The sequence below is a fragment of the Clinocottus analis genome, unplaced genomic scaffold (genome assembly GCF_023055335.1).
Source record: "Clinocottus analis isolate CAN_PGR_092001 unplaced genomic scaffold, fCliAna1.0.p SCAF_8, whole genome shotgun sequence".
Classification (NCBI taxonomy): Eukaryota; Metazoa; Chordata; class Actinopteri; order Perciformes; family Cottidae; genus Clinocottus; species Clinocottus analis.
Window position 1 is genome coordinate 485,536 of NW_027176240.1, and position 19,492 is coordinate 505,027.

The 19,492-nt window shown below is 44.8% G+C and overlaps 2 protein-coding genes across 4 annotated transcripts; both read right to left on the minus strand.

Annotated features, from left to right (window-relative positions):
• Window positions 1-1,308: 1,308 nt before the first annotated feature.
• LOC137779991 (actin-related protein 2-A) lies at window positions 1,309-10,183 on the minus strand. Of its 3 annotated transcripts, none has more exons than XM_068568279.1 (9): window positions 10,044-10,183; window positions 8,444-8,554; window positions 7,124-7,339; window positions 6,876-6,948; window positions 6,321-6,457; window positions 5,363-5,512; window positions 4,026-4,171; window positions 3,392-3,524; window positions 1,309-2,115 (listed from the first exon to the last, which is right to left on the minus strand). In XM_068568279.1, the coding sequence occupies exons 1-9, from the start codon at window positions 10,089-10,091 to the stop codon at window positions 1,945-1,947; spliced, it is 1,185 nt and encodes a 394-aa protein (XP_068424380.1). In that variant the 5' UTR covers window positions 10,092-10,183; the 3' UTR covers window positions 1,309-1,944. The 3 variants fall into 3 exon arrangements, with proteins under 3 accessions (XP_068424380.1, XP_068424382.1, XP_068424381.1); XM_068568281.1 differs by lacking the exon at window positions 10,044-10,183 and adding an exon at window positions 9,773-9,911; XM_068568280.1 differs by lacking the exons at window positions 8,444-8,554; window positions 10,044-10,183 and adding an exon at window positions 8,040-8,050.
• A 469-nt stretch (window positions 10,184-10,652) lies between these two features.
• On the minus strand, window positions 10,653-19,322 carry LOC137779536 (histone-lysine N-methyltransferase SETD1B-like). Its single transcript, XM_068567407.1, has 10 exons — window positions 18,939-19,322; window positions 16,826-18,177; window positions 16,482-16,711; window positions 16,288-16,393; window positions 16,061-16,117; window positions 15,899-15,964; window positions 14,995-15,055; window positions 11,958-12,086; window positions 11,766-11,868; window positions 10,653-11,678 (listed from the first exon to the last, which is right to left on the minus strand). Exons 2-10 carry the CDS (start codon window positions 18,140-18,142, stop codon window positions 11,513-11,515), a joined length of 2,235 nt encoding a protein of 744 aa, XP_068423508.1. The 5' UTR covers window positions 18,143-18,177; window positions 18,939-19,322; the 3' UTR covers window positions 10,653-11,512.
• Window positions 19,323-19,492: the final 170 nt, after the last annotated feature.

Genomic DNA, 19,492 nt, shown 5'->3' on the forward strand with positions numbered 1-19,492 from the left:
TGAGAGAGACTGAATGATCCAACATGCTCTGAAATCATTGTATTCCAAACTGAAATAAAAGATCTTTCTAGAAGTGGGAACGCTCGTCGCTCCAGTTCAGGAGAGGAAAGCGGACGTATCGGATATCCAACGTCTGCTTCTTTAAACGGACGAAAACATCTGTTTCTCTGCTGAGAACAAAGTCTCCACGTTGCAGAACTGCAAGGACACATGCAAGGAAACATGCAAGGAAACACACTGCTGCAAGGAAACATGCAAAAAAACACGCTACTGCAAGGAAACATGCTGCTGCAAGGAAACAAGCTGCAATAAGGAAACTAGCTGCTGCAAGGAAACATGCTGCTGTAAGGAAACATGCAAGGAAACATGCTGCAATTAGGAAACATGCTGCTGTAAGGAAACACGCTGCTGCAAGGAAACATGCTGCAATAAGGAAACATGCTGCAATAAGGCAACGCGCTGCGTCCTCCAGCGATCATGACGTGTAGATGAGCAGAAGTTTCTCTGAAGAACAAAACGCTTTCTGTCTGATCAGGTTGAGGCTCGGGGGTTAGAGAGCAGGCGGCTGCAGCGCGTCACGTTTATTCTCTATGAACTCAACTTTGTGTTTATAAGAGCAGGAAGTTGTTGTTCCTTCTGGTAAAAGTCCCTTTAGAGTGTGTGTGTGTGTGTTTTATTAAACCGTCTGCGCCGACACACGAAGCAGCAGAGGACGACACCACGGGATTTAAACATAGTTTATATTGTTTATTTATGCTTTATATATAGTTTATATTGTTCAGAACTGTTTCTGATCGACAAGATTTGAGTTCTTTCACTAAAGAAAATCAAACAAAACAAACTTCTTCAACTGGAGCTGGAATGATTGTTAGACCAATAATTTGATTATCACTTAACATTTTTAAAGCAAAAAAAAAAAAGGTAAAATATTCTCCGTGATGCGAGTCATCGAGTCACTTCAGATTGTGTTTAATAAAAACAAACAGCTGTATAAATCACTTTTCTTTATTTAAATCAGCGTTAGCCAGTTATGCTTTAAACAACATAAAAAACGGAAACAAAAAAAGAAAAAACGTACATTAAAACGCGATCAAGTGAACATTCAGCACTTCAAGAGGAAAAGAAACACACACACTTTTGTTTGTGTTAAAACTCAGAACAGAAGCGTCTCCAGCGGGCATGGAGACTTAAATACACTCTCAACAGTATTTCAACCGTTTTATCTCCTAAAAACCGCTGGAAGAGGCGGAGGAACAAATACTAAGCCCCGCCCTCCCATAGCCCCCCCCCCCCCCCCCCCCCCTAAAGAATAAGTACCGTCACACACACACACACACACACTCCACATGAAGTCCCGGTGCGTTTGTCCCTTTGTGGATTAATCATTCATGGAAAGAAACAAACATGGAGGAGCTTCTGTTACACAAAACACTCCGTTTAGAGCACCGCAACACCTGTCAATCACAGAGGGGCGGGATGAGTGGAGCCAAATAAATCATGATGTCATGTTTACATTTTAGAGAAAGTGATCAGTCCTCGCTCACGCGGGTCAGAAGCTGGAAGCCGCGTGGACCCGGATTGTGACGTCACTGAAACGTTTACATCACTTTGTTACCTCGACAACGAGCCAGGGGCTTTGTTTACCCGCCAAGTCTGACCCACAAACAAACAAACAAACAAGATTTTGGAGGAAATCGTCCCGATTATTAAACTTTCTGCACGAGTAAAAAAAAAAACAACTTAAAACCAACACCAGAGGAGAGGAAGAAGAAGGAGAGGAGAGGAAAGAGGAGATAGGAGGCGAAGGTTCGATTCCCTCTGATGGTTGAAGAATATCAAGAGCCGAGAGAAGAAGAGGAAATAGATCTATACTCTGCTGTGTGTGTGTGTGTGTGTGTGTGTGTGTGTGTGTGTGTGTGTGTGTGTGTGTGTGTGTGTGTGTGTCTATCTGACGGTGACTCCCAGCTTCTCCAGCACCCTCACTCCCTTCTCCTCGTACTCTTCTCTCGTCAGCCAGAAGTTGTCTTTGTCCTTCATGATGTCAGCGAGCACGGCGCCGCCCAGGAACACCATGTGCTTCCTGCGGGGCGGGTCCTCGATGCGGATCTTGAATTTCTGCACAACGACAAGAAGACGAGGCGATTAAAGAGAGAGTGTGTGTGTGTGTGTGTGTGTGTGTGTGTGTGTGTGTGTGTGTGTGTGTGTGTGTGTGTGTAGGACTCATGTTAAATTAAAAAAACATTTAAAGCCTCATGAAGTGCAATTAAATGCATGTTTGAGGACCAGACCGACGCAAACAAATGACTCTTTAACCTTTTGGAAACTCCTCCCACGGCTATTTTAAGTCCCAGCATGCCTCATTCAGACAATCTTTTGGCCTAAAATACATAATTTTTCAAATTTTTGAACCGAACGACACAGTTTCTTGACTGAAACTCCTTCCTAACAGGACAAGACTTTGTTTTATTGTGATTTTTGTTGCAGGTTCTGATTCTTTAGGTCCTAATCTTTCCATAAAGGTGTCTTATTGACGCTCCAGGAGGCTTTTTGGGGGAATCTGGCTCATATCATGCTGGATGTTCACAGTTACCATCAAAATATCTTTTAAAAGTGATTTTTGTTGCAGATATACATTTTTTTCTCAAGACTTTGCTGAACAAATACAAACGATAAACACAAGTATTGGCATTAATTTGAGGTTCCTTAAACATGTTTGTGAGTGTGCAGGAGGCGTAGTGGCCGCTCTAGAGGAGGGGGAGATCTACCATCGTGTTTATTAATGTAAAGTTATTCATAACGTGCAGCGTTTCCGTCTCTTTCGGCTTCGTTTTGGTCTCAATGCGACTCTCAAAACGCCTCGAAATCAGCGTGAAGTCACGTCGAGACACGACGACTCGTTTGAGATTTAAAGACGAAACACCCAGAATGAAAAACTAAAACGACGACAAACCTTTTGAAAAGGCAGATGGAAAGTGAAACACACCGGAGGACTTTCTATTCCCAGAGGAGGTGAACAGTCGGAGGAGCCGGCTGCCGGCGTGGGCCGACGAGTGACGATGACTCATCTGCAGACTTTTGTTTACAAAAAAAATAAATCTCTCCGGAGTGGAACCGGAACGCGGGGACGTTTTAACAAACCAAATTATTTATCGTAGAGAAGAAGAAGAAGAACCCCCTCACACACACATTTCTTTTAAAGCGCATGTGTGTGTGTGTGTGTGTGTGTGTGTGTGTGTGTGTGTGTGTGTGTGTGTGTGTGTGCGTGCGCGTGTGTGTGTGTGTGTGTGTGTGTGTGTTGAGCTCCACCGCCCCCCGGTGGCGGTCGTGTGCACTGCGCCCCCGCTGAGGCCTGGCGGTGGTGAACTCTGCGTTTGAGGACTCGGCGTCTCACCGACAGCTTGTCCACGTCGCCCTTGAGCACGCGCTCCAGGTACAGCTGCTTCAGCTCGCGCTCCAGACGCGACGGCAGCCCCGGGTACATGGTGGAGCCGCCCGACAGCACGATGTGCTTGTAGAACTCAGACCTGCAGACGAGAGAGGAGACAGGAGACAGGTGAGAGGTGAGAGGGATGAGGAGAGAGAAGAGGAGAGAGGAGACGAGAGAGGAGACAGGAGAGGTGAGGAGAGAGGACAGGAAGTAGTGGTTTAAGACCCAAAATGTTGAAAATGAACGAAACGCATCGTTCATTTTCAACAGAGAAGAGAATCTGTACAAGCACACAGTGTGTGTGTGTGTGTGTGTGTGTGTGTGTCTCTCTATGTATGTGTGTGTCTGTGTGCGTGTGTATGTATGTGTATATGTGTGTCTAAGTCTGTGTGTTCGGGGTGGTTGTGTGTGTGTGTCTGTGTGTGTTTCCTCTCTTAAATATGTAAGGATCAGTCTCCCTGCAGCTCTCTGGTGTGTGAGAAATATTTAGTTTAATATGTGAGCTTCAGAGAGCCGACACCTCCCATCTGCGTGTGCGTGTGTGCGCGTGTGTGTGTGTGTGTGTGTGTGTCTCTCTCGTCTTCCCCCGCGGCCTCACCTGGTGTCGATGTCGGCGGCCTGGATGGTGTTGAAGAGGAGCTCGGCCACGCCGACGCCCTCCACGTTGATGAGGTGGGGCTGGAACAGAGCCTCAGGGGCCTCGAACCGCTCTCCTCCCACCTTGATCAGACGGCCATCTGGCAGCTGGAGGCGTGTGTGTGTGTGTGGGAGAGAGAGAGAGACGAGATGAAGAGAGACGGCGAAAAGAAAGAGAACACAAGACAGCGCTGAGGAGGCGGGGCTTAATGCATGACTCATAAAGTCTCCACTGGAAGAACTAAAGTACGACACAGCTCGACGGAGAAATATTATACAGCCAGTCAAAGTGTGTGTGTGTGTGTGTGTGTGTGTCTATAAAAAGGCTTCATTCAGCCGAGGGCAGTGGGAGGAAGCGTCTCCCGGCAGCCGCCGCTGCAGAGCGGCTGCACAGGAAATGATGTAACGCTCAGTTCAGGGCCCTTCGGCCCCACAGTCACACATTGCCCTCCTTGTTTTCGGACACACACACACACACACACACACACACACACACACACACACACACACACACACACACACACACACACACACACACACACACACACACACACACACACACACACACACACACACACACACACACACACACACACACACACGTGCGTGTTCAGACACACACGGCCGCCCACGCTCACCCAAACACACACACGGTCGGTGAGCTCCGAGACACAACACGTGCTCGGTAAAGCGTGCAGCGGCGAGGGAGGAGGAGGAGGAGGAAGAGGATGAGGAGGAGGAGGAGGAGGGGAAAGAAAAGCAAGCCGGGTGTTCGAGTCCCAGAGAAAACAGTTAGTAGAATCGAGCCGCCAGCCGTCCTCGTGTTTTTGGAGGAAAATCAAGGAAAAAGAAGAAAAAATCCCTAAAAATGAAAATGTTCTTTATCCTCATATTCAGTTAGACGTTACCTCTGATTGACAGGTCTCTCATTTAGCTCCCTCCCCTTTTTTTACATTTAAAAAAAAAAATTTAAATTATAACTATTTTATCAACTTTAGAAACCAAAAAGCAAGAGATGATTATCTTAGCCAGGGTGAGTTCTCTGTTCTGATTGGCTGGTGGGTTTTCAGTCACTGGCTTATAAAAAATACAAATAAACTTAAAAAATACAAATACACTGCCTCATCTTTTTGATGTCGCTAGCCAGCTAGTCTTAGCTCGTCCTTTCACCGTTTGTGTAAACTGCACGCGACGTACGCTATTGACTTTTAAAAATCAAGCTAGCATGGCGCTACGTTGCAACGTTTAGCTGAGTGCGAACCCCGGCTCACTCGCTAAAATATAACTTAAAGTGTTCACCGTGTAGGACTCCACCAGCACCGTGGTCTCCAGCGCCAGCTTCTGCTCCTGCTCGATGTTGTAGCCCACGTAGCATAGCTTCTCCTTCATCATGCGCACCGTCTCAAAGTCTGCAGAGTGGTTGAAGGCGTAGCCTCTTAGCAGCAGCAGCTGCACCCGCGGGTGAAGAGGAGGAAGGGAGGAAGGGAGGGAAGAAGACCGGATGAGAGACGTATTCATTTAAACAGAAACAAGAAGACCAGAAGATCTTCAGACAAAGAACATGAAGGCTAGCTAGCGAGAATCAGCGTTTCTCTTTCGCTAGCTAAAGACATTATTCCACGTCTGGTTTCCAGATCAGAGACATAATGTTTGCACAAACTATTTGACGAAGGCGCGGAGGTTTAAAAACGCAGCCACGCTGAGAAAGAGTCTCGTGAGGGAAGAGAGGTTTGGAACGCGGCCGAAGGTTCTGATGACGGAGAACAGAGAGAACGAGCTAGCTAAAGAGAAACGCTGATTCTAACCCTTTAAAAAAGGGACTCAACTTACACTGGAAAGGTATGAAAATATGAATTAACCCCATTTTGGAAGAAGAATGAAGTCACTTCTTAGTATCTAGAATGTAACGTGAGTTTTATGAAAGATTACAACAGAAAAAAATGAAAAATTGAATGAAAATCGTGTTAAAGAAATAATACTAACACCACTGCAAAATATAAGACAATGGATACATAAATAAAAGTAAGAAAATTAATTTAAACTACAAAAAGTCAAATACAGCGACTAAAGATTATTAAAAGAAAGAAATTTAAAGTGCGTAAGAAGTGATTCTAACACCGAATGGAAACTAAAATAGAAACGTTGAGCGTGACGTTGAGGTGATGTGACGTTGTGATGTTATAATGTTGTAATGTCGTGGCGTTGAGGCGTTGTGATGTCATGATTTTAGCGTCATGAAGCCTTTGGGCTCCGGTACCTTGATGAGGTAGCGGGTGATGTCTCGGCCCGCGATGTCCAGCCGTCGGGTCAGATGCGGCAGGCTGAAGCCCTCGTACACCGGACAGATGTGCGTCACGCCGTCGCCCGAGTCCACCACCACGCCGGTCAGAAGGCCTAACACACACACACACACACACACACACACACGTGTTAATAATCTACAATCCTGCCGAGCCGATGGGTTTCTTTTTGGTTATTAGCGTTGTTTTACAAAGTGAGGGAAGCGCTGATCGGTGTCTCGTGGGCTCGTCACCGGCTGAGTGTCAACAAAAGGTTGATCAAAGGATGGAAGGTGCTGTAAACGCTCACGTGAGCGTCTAGACGTTCTGGCTAGAACATTATTCCACGTCTGGTTTCCAGATCAGAGACATAATGTTTGCACAAACTATTTGACGAAGGCGCGGCGGTTTGAAAACGCAGCCACGCTGAGAAAGCGTCTCGTGAGGGAAGAGAGGTTTGGAACGCGGCCGAAGGTTCTGATGACGGAGAACAGAGAGAACGTGGAACCGAGAGAACCTGCGTGGCGTCCTACCTTGAGCGTACAGAGTCAGCACGGCTTGAATGGCGATGTAGACGCCAGAGAACTGGTAGGTCTCGAACATCACCTGCAGGAGGAGGCGGGGAAAAGAAAATGATTAAATATGAATATTAATTATGTAAAATAAAATTCCACGAAATGCGACTGACTGAAGCCCAAAAAAAAAACCCTGTGCTTCTGTGAAGCAGGTTTACCAGAAATATACACTGTTCATCCTCACACACACACACACACACACACACCTCAATGATCTTCTCCCGGTTCTTGGTGGGGTTCATGGGCGGCTCCGTCAGCAGGATCTTGCAGTTGCGCGAGTCCACGTTGAGCTTCTCGGGGCCGAAGGTGTAGTCCCACAGGTGCTTCATGTCGTCCCAGTTCCTCACGATGCCGTTCTCCATCGGGTAGTTCACCTCCAGCATGGAGCGCAGCTCGCTGGCCTCGTCGCCCACCATCAGGTCCTGGTTGGAGGGGTCAAAGGTCAAGCGAGATGGCAATCATGGCGAAGCCCCTCCCCCTTCTCGAAACCCAGAACCCTGGTTCCTGAGGCCCTGGACCTCTCACAAAGTCGCCCCTGTTTTGATTTAAAAACTCAGTTACCCAGCATGCTTCACAAGCCATTATTTTTTAGGTCCATGCACATCTCCACCTGGAAACACTTCCAGCACCCGTCGGGGCTTCGGTAAAAAAAAAAACCACACTTGCATGAGTTGAAGCAGCGTTCAACCCCAACGCATGCGAGGCGGCGGCCATTTTATGGAAGATGCCGGTCGCAGGAATTGCCTCCACGTGGTCGCAATTCATTTAAAAAAATAAAAAAAAGGCAGCAGATCTCCATCTCCAACTATGCAGACCCCGCGACGCGTTCAAGTGCACAATCTTTATCGTTTTAGCCGCAGCCGGCAGATCAGAGGCTCTAGACAAAACGATGAGTCGGTCCAAAAAAATCTCTTTTCAAGCTTCTCCGTCGATAAGAGCTGCGATCTTCCTGCAGAGAAGGAGAGCAGCAAACGCATCGGACTGAGCGGGAAACCAACCCGGGATGCAGCAGAGAGGCCGTCGACGTGTGAGTACAAACACAAAGATGCATTTTGCGGTTGCGATTAAAAGACACGACACAACTCCTCCAGAGCAGCAGGCACACGACAGCCTGAGACTCACCATCTTCTGGGCATTCTACTTTGTCATGAGGAGGACGTGGAGGAAGAGGAGGAGGGATAAATACACATGAAATAATAATAACAAATGATAAATAACAGCTCTTAAAGAGGGGAATCAGACTTCTATGACTTTAAACCAAATGTCCATGAGCAAACATTGTGTGAAATGTGTGTGTGAACAGTAAAAAGTGATAAATTGTAGTATTTAAACTAACAATGAGGATTCAAAGCATACAGTAAACCTTAAATGACACAAATTCAAGGGTTTTTCCAGCTCTGTAAATAACTATTTTAAACTTCCATGACTCCATGAGCGTGTGAACTGGTTGTTTTCCTCGTCGCTGCTCTTCTGCGCTCGGCTTCCTGTCTCAATGAAATGAAAGTCGGCGTCCGGCGGCTGCTCACCTTGATCTCGATGTTTCCCACTTTGGCGGTGGAGCGGATGATGGGCCTCCCAACGAGCGCAGGGAAGATGTGCTCGGGGAAGTTAGAGCCTGCATAGCCGCACTTTACAAACTGAGAGAGAGAGAGAGAGAGAGAGAGAGAGAGAGAGAGAGAGAGAGAGAGAGAGAGAAAATACATTTAAGTCCTGCTGAAAACACTGGGCTTAAATAACATTTAGATGCCTGTGAGTGTGTGTGTGTGTGTGTGTGTGTGTGTGTGTGTGTGTGTGTGTGTGTGTGTGTGTGTAAGAGTGTGTGAGAGAGATACAGAGACAAAGAGTGAGTGTGTGAGAGAGAGTGAGTAAGAAAGAGTGAGTGTGTGAGTGTGTAAGAGAGAAAGAGAGAGTGAGTGAGTGAGAAAGAGTGCGTGAGTGAGAGAGAGTGTGAGTGAGTGAGTGAGTGAGTGAGTGAGTGAGTGAGTGAGTGAGTGAGTGAGTCAGCAACGTGGTAGAACACCTGGCCTACTATTTCACGTTATTTAAAAAACATACAATTCTGGTTATTTTTCCTCTTAAAATCCGCTCAGACGTTTCTGCATATTTTTAGTGTAAATATCTTTAATCTCTGAAGCGAAATCACCCGAAAAATTCACTCAGCTGCAACAGTTATAGGATCTGAAAGAATAAAATACCTGAACCGTTAAAACATGAATCAAGCTCACAGGTCACACTGGCCTCTGATGCGTCACAGCACACATCAGGACTATAAAAATACACAAAAGGGGTTGACGACATGTCACTTCCTCTTGACTTCTCTCTTCAGCCCTCACACACAGCAGCAGCTCCTTTTGCAAAAGTTACATCTAAAAAAAAAAGTCAACATCCTCTTTGACTGCTGACTGGCTTTAAGAAAGGAAGTGCGATCAGTGATGCGTAATGTGTGACACTTTAATACAGCTTGACATATCTGCAGGATGGACGACAAGAAGTATTGTCAACAAACAGCTTGAAACATCTCCTAAATTCAGGAGTGAAGTATTAAACCAGCTGGATAAATGTAGAGCAGCTGATCAACATTGAGCTACTTCCCATTCTGTTTATCACCATTCTACTTCCTTTAAGCCCGTCAGCCAATCAAAACGCCTCATCTGTCCTGTAAAAACATGCTAAATATGTAAAAACAAAGAATGCACAGGAGGCTAAAGTATGCAATCTTTCCAGGGCCATAAAAAAAAGCATTGCAAACAGCACGTTTGGTGACATTTCTATGAGGGAAGTCGCTGCAAGAACGAACAGGAAATAAAAAACACAAGGTGGTTCCTCATTCACCTGACACGGCCTCGCTAACCTACCTAGCAACAGTCTCCCTGCTCCCCTCGATACTTAACCCTGAAACAAACTTTCATGAGGATTAAAAGCTGCTATATCTCGCCTCGTATGCCCACAAACGCTGTGAAACGGGTCGCATTGAGCCGCACAGCCAGCTGGCGTGGCCGCTGACAGCCACACTTCCGGTTTCGGGCAGTGGAGCCCGTTCATCATGAACAACTCATAAAAAAAGAGCTACGGGGTTTCCGAGCGCGGCAAAAAAAACGGCAGCGGCGAAACGAAATGGAAACTCACCCCGGTCCCGTTGTCGCAGACCACCACTTTCCTTCCCTGGCTGTCCATTGTGTCAGAGCCCGGTTGCCGCTGAACCTCCCTCAACTTTCTTCGGGCAAGCCGGAAGGAGGAAGAGGAGGAAGAGGAAGAGGAGGAGGGAAAAGGAGGGAGGGCTGTTCTTCCGGTTTGTCACAGGAACGTCACGCTCGCCGAGAGAAGAGCACCATCCTCAAAACTCTTTGATTTCTTCACAATCACAACAAATGAATTCACTGGTGTGTGTATATATATATATTATATATATATATATATATATATATATATATATATATATATATATATATATATATATATAATATATATATATACATTCATACATACATACATATATATGCAGTTTATTTATAATATCCATATTGTATTTTTTAATTTTTAAAACAGATCAATTGTACACATTTATTTTTATGTATTTTTATATTCACGTCTTTTGCCTCATCTCTCACTTTGTTTATTGCTTGTTTGTTAAAACCAACTTGACCTGATTCTTATTCTGACAAATACAATAATAAAGCCGAATATGATAGCAGGAAACATAATAATAATAATACAGGTTGTTTTTTTTATGCCAGTTTAAATAAAGAAATAGGTCTGTATGGGCACAATGAGAAATATTTGTAATAATACAATTTGCCATAAGCATCACTGTTATCACTGATAGGTTTTTGCAGCTAAATTAAATGTATAAAGGTGTTAAACATTTAAAGAATGAATCACATGAATAATACTTATGTTGTGGTTGTGGAACAATATTGATTGTAGAAAGAAATTTTAAAACTAGAATTAGAAGCCAAATAACTCTCTTAGACAACCAGAAGACACACAGGGAAGGAAAATATAATATAAAGTCTCAATTTGTCTAAAATAATATAACAAAAAAAAATAGGACAACATGTTTCAAAATGAAAATAAATAAAAAATACACCATGAAACGCAGCTGAAGTCTCCAGTGAACAGACGTGAAGCGCAGCGCTCAACGTTCTTGTTTTTGTGCAATACTGTCTTCATCTTGTTGTGCATTATTTTAGATATGTTCTTATACTTTTAGCATATATGGGAACTTATTTTGTTTCATCCATTTTTTTATAACTTAAGTGTGTTGTAAGTCTGTTTGTAAGGAGGACGGAGCAGAATAAACTTCTCATTGTACGAAGTGACGTCTGTTATCTGTGCACACGACAATAAGAATGTCTGGAAGCTGGAATATCTGAAATATCTTGAGTCTTGAATATCTTGAGTCTTTAATATCTTGAGTCTTAATTATCTTGAGTCTTGAATATCTTGAGTCTTGAGTCTTGAATATCTTAAGTCTTTATTATCTTGAGTCTTGAATATCTTGAGTCTTGAATATCTTCAGTCTTGAATGTCTTGAGTCTTGAATCTTGAATATCTTGAATCTTTAATATCTTGAGTCTTGAGTCTTGAGTCCTGAGTCATGCGCTGCAGTGGAGCTTCAGGGAGCCTCCTCCAGCGGGTCGGAGCTCGCTGGGGAACATGAGCACCTTGGCGCGCATGAAGGAGAGGTCGGGCAGAGCGGAGATCACACCGCCGGCCTCCCGACTCGGCTCCTCTTCCTCATCTTCATCCCGCCGGGGTTTCCTGAGGAAGAGCAAACCAAAACACTCGTTCGTTGCACGGACGCTTCATGAATGAGGCTGTGATCTAAAGATGGCGGCGCCGGCTCACCTGACGGGCGCGGCGGCGCTCCTCTCGGCGCCGGACATCAGGCGGCTCAACGCGTCCAGAAGCTGGAGGTCGACGCCTTTGACCACGACGAGCGAGAGCGAAAAACATGCAACAAGCGTCAAGAGGAGTCACGAGCTATAAACATATATAATATATATGTGTATTTTCTTGTGAATGAGAATACAATCTGACCTGGAGGAGGAAGAGGAGGAGGAGGAGGAGGAGGAGGAGGAGGAGGAGGAGGAGGAGTGCTGCTGCTGCTGCTGCTGGATCCGCTCTCTTCCTCAGGACCAAAATAATCCAAGTTGAGAGCGGAGCCGTCTGTGCCAACAAGGGGGGAGGCAACGGGTCGTTACAGGAGGAGGAAGAGGAGAAGGAGGAAGAGGAGGAGGAAGAGGAGGGGAAGGAGGAGGAAGAGGAGGAGGCTCGAGGACTGAGAACGACAAACACGGCAAACAAAAAGCAACACAAAGTTGTTTTTATCCAACTTCACTGAAACCAAACGGTGGAAATATCTGAAAAGAAACATCACGTTTGATTTTGTTGTCAAATATGTTTTTTTAATATATTTATATATTTAATCTCCGAGTCTCCTGCGAGACAAACTGCAGCTTTTATCATTCTCATTGGAAGATGAAGAGTTGTGACCTAAAAGACCCCGCCCCCTTTATGATGTCATCACTCGAAAAATATCACAAATCCACAAACAAAATAAACTTCACTGAATCAAAGTCAAACATTTCACACAGATACTCTGAACATAAAGAGCTATGTTATATAATAAATCTAAATATAGCAAATAGAGTTATGAAAATACAAGTTTTTTATGAAAATACAATGTTATTGTTTTACTAAATATATTTTTTCTTTTATGTGCAATATCATAAACTAATATACCAGTAACACATATATGAACGTATTATCTACGTTATTCAGGGTTTTATGTATATGAAACCTTTTTAAATTATTTAATTAGGCCTTGTGATCGAGGAAATAATCTGAATTATGTAAAGTGTTTGGACTTGATAAACGTATTTATGACTATATATTATATTGTTATTAGAAATGTAAACAAAGCTCCACTATGGAGCCGGATATTAAATCTCTAACTGGACAGAAATACTGCGAGTAATACGAGATAAAAATGGAAAAAAACACATATTTTTAAATAGTTTAGCATCCAGACTTTTGTATAAATAATCCAGTAAAGTGTTCTTTGGTTTTAATTATAATCCCAGATGTTAGCGCTGGACTCCTGAACTGTTTCACACCTTTTGACTGGAGTAAAATGAGAAAAATGGAACTTTGCATTCGACCAGAGAGAAAAGCAGAAAGGAGAAAAGAAGCCGAGGGAAGAAACCAAGAAGCAGAAAGTTCTGATTTATTTCAGTATTTACAAGGATTTCCTCAGTGCATTGAATCTGGATTTGAACATTAAATCTGAAAGAAAAAAAGATCTTTTAGAAAACAACTGCTGGCATAAAAGGCACAACTCATCGTGGAACACTGTCTCTACGGCTGGAGAAACACTTTGCATCGGTTATGACGCACGGAGAGAACTTCAGGTATGATTTGATTTCAAAAACGTATATAAATAAACATATATAAATAAAAAAGCAGCATAAAGTGACAGCAGTACAAATGATTTCTATTGTCACAATAATCTCCCACGGATTAAACATAATCACAAATTACATTTAAAAAATAAAAAAAAGACAGATTTCATATCATATTTTAATATGAAAAAATAATAATAAAACTACAACAAAATATGAATATCTATGAAGTGCATATCCTGTTGTTTTAGTGGCTGATTATTTTAATCTAAATTACTTTAATTATTTTGATTTGTTACTATAATGTATTTTCTGCTCCTACAGCGAAAACACTGCCCCCTGCTGGCCATTGTTAAGCATTACAACACTGCCCTCTGCTGGCCATTGTTAAGCATTACGACACTGCCCTATGCTGGCCATTGTTAAGCATTACGACACTGCCCTCTGCTGGCCATTGTTAAGCATTACAACACTGCCCTCTGCTGGCCATTGTTAAGCATTACGACACTGCCCTATGCTGGCCATTGTTAAGCATTACGACACCGCCCTATGCTGGCCATTGTTAAGCATTACGACACTGCCCTCTGCTGGCCATTGTTAAGCATTACGACACTGTCTTTCACTACTTTTCAGGTCAGAGGTTATTCTCTTTATGAGATTATTTCTTTGTGTTTTTCTAATAAACACGCAGCGGCACACATAAATCAGATTGTGGCCAATTAATATTTAGATTTAAATGTTATTACGAGCAGCTATAAACTAGTTTAACTATTTAAAAACAAACTAATTTGCAGAATATTTATTTTATATTCATGTTTTTTATTTTTTTAGTCTCTTTTGTCTTTTTTTTTTTAAATCTAAATTTGTTATCCGCTCCATAATCACTTCCCAATAACTGACAAATAAACACATGAAGCTCCAGTGAATTACAATAAAATCACCTTTTTTTGCAATTAAAATTTTACTAAGAATTAGAAATCTTTAACGTCTAAAAACTACTTTACTTCATGTAATTATAAATAAATCAAATATTTCCTGAGCAAAGAGCGACGGCTGTTCTGTGTGTTTGTTTTTTTTACTTTGGTTTCTTCTCTAACAGAAAGTTTGTCCGACATGAAACCTTTTTTTTTACGAACTAATACGAACAAAATAACACTTTTTTGTGTTCAAATAAAGTCAGAAGTTTAAATGCGAGTCATATTTTCATGCACTGGGAACAAGTATTAATACTGGAAGAGTCCAGCGAGTTTAAATCAAATCAAAATGCTTCTTTGGAGAAACTCATCCGTTAAACGCCACCATGCAGAGATCAGAGAGGCTTTTATTCTGGTTCCGGTTGGAAGAGACAGAATAATCTAGAATAAACACATAGGCACAGTAACAGTGCGCTCGTCATCTGCCTTTGTAAAAAAAAAAAAAAGGTGGCAGCAGGTAAAGATCAGCGGAGGAGAAGCCGGCACAGTGTTTCCCCGGTAATTGTTTCCTGTTGGATGTTTTAATTTTTTTTTTTTTTTTTAAAGGGGGCGGGGGCGGAGGGGACACAGCGTGAGAATTAAAAGAAGAAGAAGCAGCAGCAGAAGCAAGGAAGTGAGGCGGCGCCCGGAGGAAACGCTCACGCGGGTTGCGGCTCTACTTCCAGGCCCAGAAGGGAGGCGCCCGGCGGGGGGACGTACCGTCCTGAGGGAGGACGAGGCCGCCGCTGCTCCAGGCTGGCGGGCTGTTAGGAGGCGCCGCCTACACAGAGAGGAACCAGTATTAAATATGAAAACACAACGCAGGGGAGGAGCTAATGCTACGCGCGGCTTTCGTGCCCTCTGGTGGCGGCTCAATGTATATGCTGACTATTCTTTAGTATAACACTGCTGGCCATGCTGTAGCATTACAACACTGCCCTCTGCTGGCCATGCTGTAGCATTACAACACTGCCCTCTGCTGGCCATGCTGTAACATTACAACACTGCCCTCTGCTGGCCATGCTGTAACATTACAACTATGCCCTCTGCTGGCCATGCTGTAGCATTACAACACTGTCCTCTGCTGGCCATGCTGTGGTATTACAACACTTCATTTTTCACCGGTTCTTGTTTTTTAACTTCTTTTCTTGTCAGAAGTGATTATCTTTATGAAATTATTTCTTTGTGATTTTCTAATAAACACGCTACAAAATAAGCGGCACACATAAATCAGACTGTGGCAAATTAATATTTTGATTTAAATTATATTACGAGCAGCAATACACTAGTTTAGCTATATAAAAACAAACTAATTTGCAGAATATTTATTTTATATTCATGCTTGTTTTTTTCCTTATCTCGTATGTTTAATTTTTGTTTTTTAAATCTCACACATCATCGGCTCCTTAATCACTTCCAAATAACTGACAAATAAACACATTCAACTCCAGTGAATTACAATTAAATCACCATTTTTTTATACATGACCGTATTTATATGAACTACACGTTCATTATCGTTTGATGTATGACTTCTTGATATTTTTACTGTATATGAACTTTGAACTTTTTTAACGTCTTGTTCTCTTAATCTCATTCCTGAATGACTCCACAGGTGTATTCACCTGCGTGGCGTCGGTGGAGGCCGCCGTGCAAACGGGCGGCGAGTCTTTGGTGGGCTCCAGCATTCCCTGAGGAGGAGAGGAAACAGAGCGGCGGACGCACGGGACATAAATACACTTTTTTATTAATTATTAAAGTAAATGAAAGTCCTGCAGTCGACTCACCAGACTGGAAGCAAAAGCAGGCACGGCTACCGGCTGCTTCTTTATGCCGATGAACACCTTTCAAGACAAAATAAAACGAATAAAGACGTGTATATCTGTTTATATATATATATATATATATATATATATATATATATATATATATATATATATATATATATATATATATATATATATATACACACACACACTTTATTTTGTGTATTTTAATGCTTTGCTGGACTCACGATGTTCCGGGTCTCCACCCCGAGACATCGGAGCAGAGTGCGGTTGGCGTGCGAGCCGCCCCACTGGAACTGGAGGCCGACAGCATCGTGGAGGTTCTCATGAATCCTGAGAGGCGACAAGGATGAAGAAACATCATCATCATCATCATCATCATCATCATCATAAACCAGCATCACCAGGAAGGAAACCTCACCACTTCGATCTGAGGCCGAGTTCAGGCATCTCCTCCTCTTCTTCTTCTTCTTCTTCTTCTTCTTCTTCGTCCCCGTCCTCTTCCTCCTCCTCCTCCTCCTCGCTGTCAGGGAGGCGTCGGGCGTGAAGCAGAGCACCAAGACTCGGCACATCTTCCTCCTCCTCCTCTTCCTCCTGTACCTCTGGAAAACTGGCCAGGAGAAGCTGCCGGACACGGCAGGACAGTGAGCCCTAGTCAGACAAAACAATATTTTTTAAATTAAATACACACAATCGATCTTTTGAAGGACCAATAATTCAGGAAAAGTCCTTCCAATAAGAATGAAGCATCATGCGGAAGACCACCTGGAGGCTGCTCTTCCTCTCGTGTGGCCCCGCCCACTCTAGCTCCTCCTCGGTGTTCCCGCCCGTCTGCATCCCTGTCTCTCCTTCCTCCTCCACCTTCTCTTCCTCGTCTTCCTCCTCCACAGCTCTCCGGTCCTTGAACTCCGCCCACGACCCGTCTCCGTCTTCGTCCTCCCGCGTCGGCGCAGAGCAGAAATCCGCGAAGCTGTCGCTGGGCGGCAGGTTCCCTCGACCTCTGACCCCGAGGTGCTCGGAGGAAGAGCCGCGGCCTTTGAAGGCCGGTTGCGTCGTCGCGTCTTCTGTTTCTGCGGGCATCGACCGGCCGGAGGTAGTAGCGCACGTTCCCTGAGTGGCGGACCGGCCGCAGTCGTGAAACCCGCCGTCGCGGTGCCGGCAGTGGTCCAGTCCGTCTTCGTCGCCCTCCTCCTCGTCCTCGTCGTCGGTCCGGTCCCAGTCCGTCTGGTCCTCGTGCGACGCGAGGGACGAGACGTTGGGCTCCAGGTCCGCGGACGGACACTCGAGCGACAGGTCGTCGGAGAAGGACGCCGGGTCCTCTGAAGCGGACTCGTAAGCGCCAACCGTCTGCGGCAGCGCGGGGGCGCTCTGCTCCGTCCCCGCGGCCGACTCCCCGTCCTTCTGCCTCTCTTTAAAACCTTTAAAAGCAAACTTCCTTTCCTCCCGTCGGTCCCCGGGCGGGTCGAGCTCCTCGGGCAGACGATCCAAAGCTGCGGCTGCGGTTTCCTGAGCCGGACGGCGGTCCTGAGTCGGTTGCATGCGGGCCGCGCCTCCTCCTCCTTCTCCTCTCCGTCGATCTCTCGCCTCCTGAGCGCCGCAGGGTCCGGGCTCGAAGTCCAGAACGACCTGGCGTCCTGGACCGGAGCCGGCGGGGCGTCCCGGACCGGAGCCGGCGGAGTGCTCCGCCCGGACGTCCCACCGCTCTTTGCCCTCCGCGGGGCTGAAGCCGCAGCACCAGGGATGCGCCGCCGCCGCCGTCTGCTCCGCAAACACGGTGAAGTCGGCGAACCCGGTTTCCTCCCCGGGAGAGCACCGGGAGGCGGGGTCTCCTTCGGGGTACCCGTTTGTGAGGCCGGACATGGGCTGCGATTGTTCAGCCGCCATGGGGTCGAAGCTGCCGGGTGGCGGTCGAGCCGAGTCGTCGGTCCGATCGGCGTAAACGGGATGAGAGCAGGACACCATGATGGAGAATCCCCCGAAGTCCCCGAACTCGTCCTCCTCCGATCCCGCCTCCTCCGCCTCCTCGCAGCCGCCCAGCAGAGGCGGGGAGGAGGCGCGCAGCGGCACGATGTCGGGCTCCATGGGTTCTCCTAGCAGCACCTGAAGGCCTCATGCACCTGAGAGGAGGAGAGAGCAGAGAGAGGAGCAGGATTTAGTTTTCTGTACGACACATTTGTTTGTTTAATGTCTATTTTTTTTTGTAATGTTGGTCAAATGTTGAACGCATCGAGGACAGCACCAGGATGTGCACGGAACGATAAATTTAACACAAATTGGTCAGTTCCTGGTTTCCAGGTGGTTCAGTTCAGGCTTTCAGTAGAACCGGTACACACAATTTGTTTTTTTGTTTTAAAACAGAATGCAACATTTAAATGTGTTTCACGTGCACATCTATTGGAGATGTGATCGTCCCGGAGTGGAAACATAAGTAAACTGATCCCGCAGCTCTGAGCCTCTCGGAGCAGCAGAGCCCGTATGCACCTGCAACATAAACACTCCAGGACTGACCCACAACCTCAAATCGACTTATAACACAAACGCAACATGAATGAATTTGAGCAGGAACACCCGCCATGTTTGTTCTTCTTCTTCATCTTCTGTGACAGACAAGTGTCATCTGCACCTTTAAGCTCATAATTAAATCATTATATGTAACCCCCCCTGCAGGTCGCTGGTCGTGCACAAGCGAATTAAAAGGTGCGTCACGTGACGTGACGTCGGAACCGCATTCCGGTATCTCGTTACCGGGCCGATTAGCTCCCGGTACCGCAGTTAAAAAAGAACACACGCTGACGAGTGTCTATTTAAAATGGAGCTTAAAGGACAGACATTAACGCAGAAGAGACTTATGTTGTATTGTTGTCATTGTGTTATTTACCGACACGCTCGGTCCTCCTCGTCTCCCTCGCGCCGCAGCTCGGCTCTCCATCTCCTGCCTTCATTCTCCCGGATAACAAAGATGTGTTCAAAGAATGAATAACAAAGTAAAATGAGCTCTCACTCCGTCACATTTCTAGGTGGTGTAATTACTCATTTTTTTGCTGACCAGCAAGTGCTTCGTCTTTAAAATAGACGATCTATATTTCAAAAGACAACCTTGCCTCCCCCTGGAGAGACTTGGTACTGCACTTTTTTTGTTTTTTTGTTTTTGTTTTAGCCGACAATATTATGGAGAAATGTCCTAAATATGAATAGATAAATACATATTTGAATACAGAAATTAACACATAAGAGAATAATTAAATGCTGGAATAAATAAATGCTGAAGAAAATGCTAATATAGTACTAAGAATATTTAGTTTTTAATCAAATAAATACATACATTTACTTTTACGTTCACCTATATTAAATAGTTTCTTACTGTATTTATTTATACATTTATTAATGTCATTGTTATTTATACTTAAATCATATTCTGTCCTCCATACATCA

What these genes read in the sequence shown, in the direction of transcription:
- LOC137779536 (XM_068567407.1), bottom strand. Translation starts at nt 18,142, where the DNA reads ATGGAGCCCGACATCGTGCCGCTGCGCGCCTCCTCCCCGCCTCTGCTG. An exon ending in CTCGGCCTCAGATCGAAGTG is followed by an intron (nt 16,394 to 16,481) that starts GTGAGGTTTCCT and finishes GTCGCCTCTCAG; the next exon opens with GATTCATGAGAACCTCCACG. An exon ending in CTGCTTTTGCTTCCAGTCTG is followed by an intron (nt 15,965 to 16,060) that starts GTGAGTCGACTG and finishes TCTCCTCCTCAG; the next exon opens with GGAATGCTGGAGCCCACCAA.
- LOC137779991 (XM_068568279.1), bottom strand. Translation starts at nt 10,091, where the DNA reads ATGGACAGCCAGGGAAGGAAAGTGGTGGTCTGCGACAACGGGACCGGG. An exon ending in TCTGCGACAACGGGACCGGG is followed by an intron (nt 8,555 to 10,043) that starts GTGAGTTTCCAT and finishes TCTCTCTCTCAG; the next exon opens with TTTGTAAAGTGCGGCTATGC. An exon ending in TGGGAAACATCGAGATCAAG is followed by an intron (nt 7,340 to 8,443) that starts GTGAGCAGCCGC and finishes CCCTCCAACCAG; the next exon opens with GACCTGATGGTGGGCGACGA.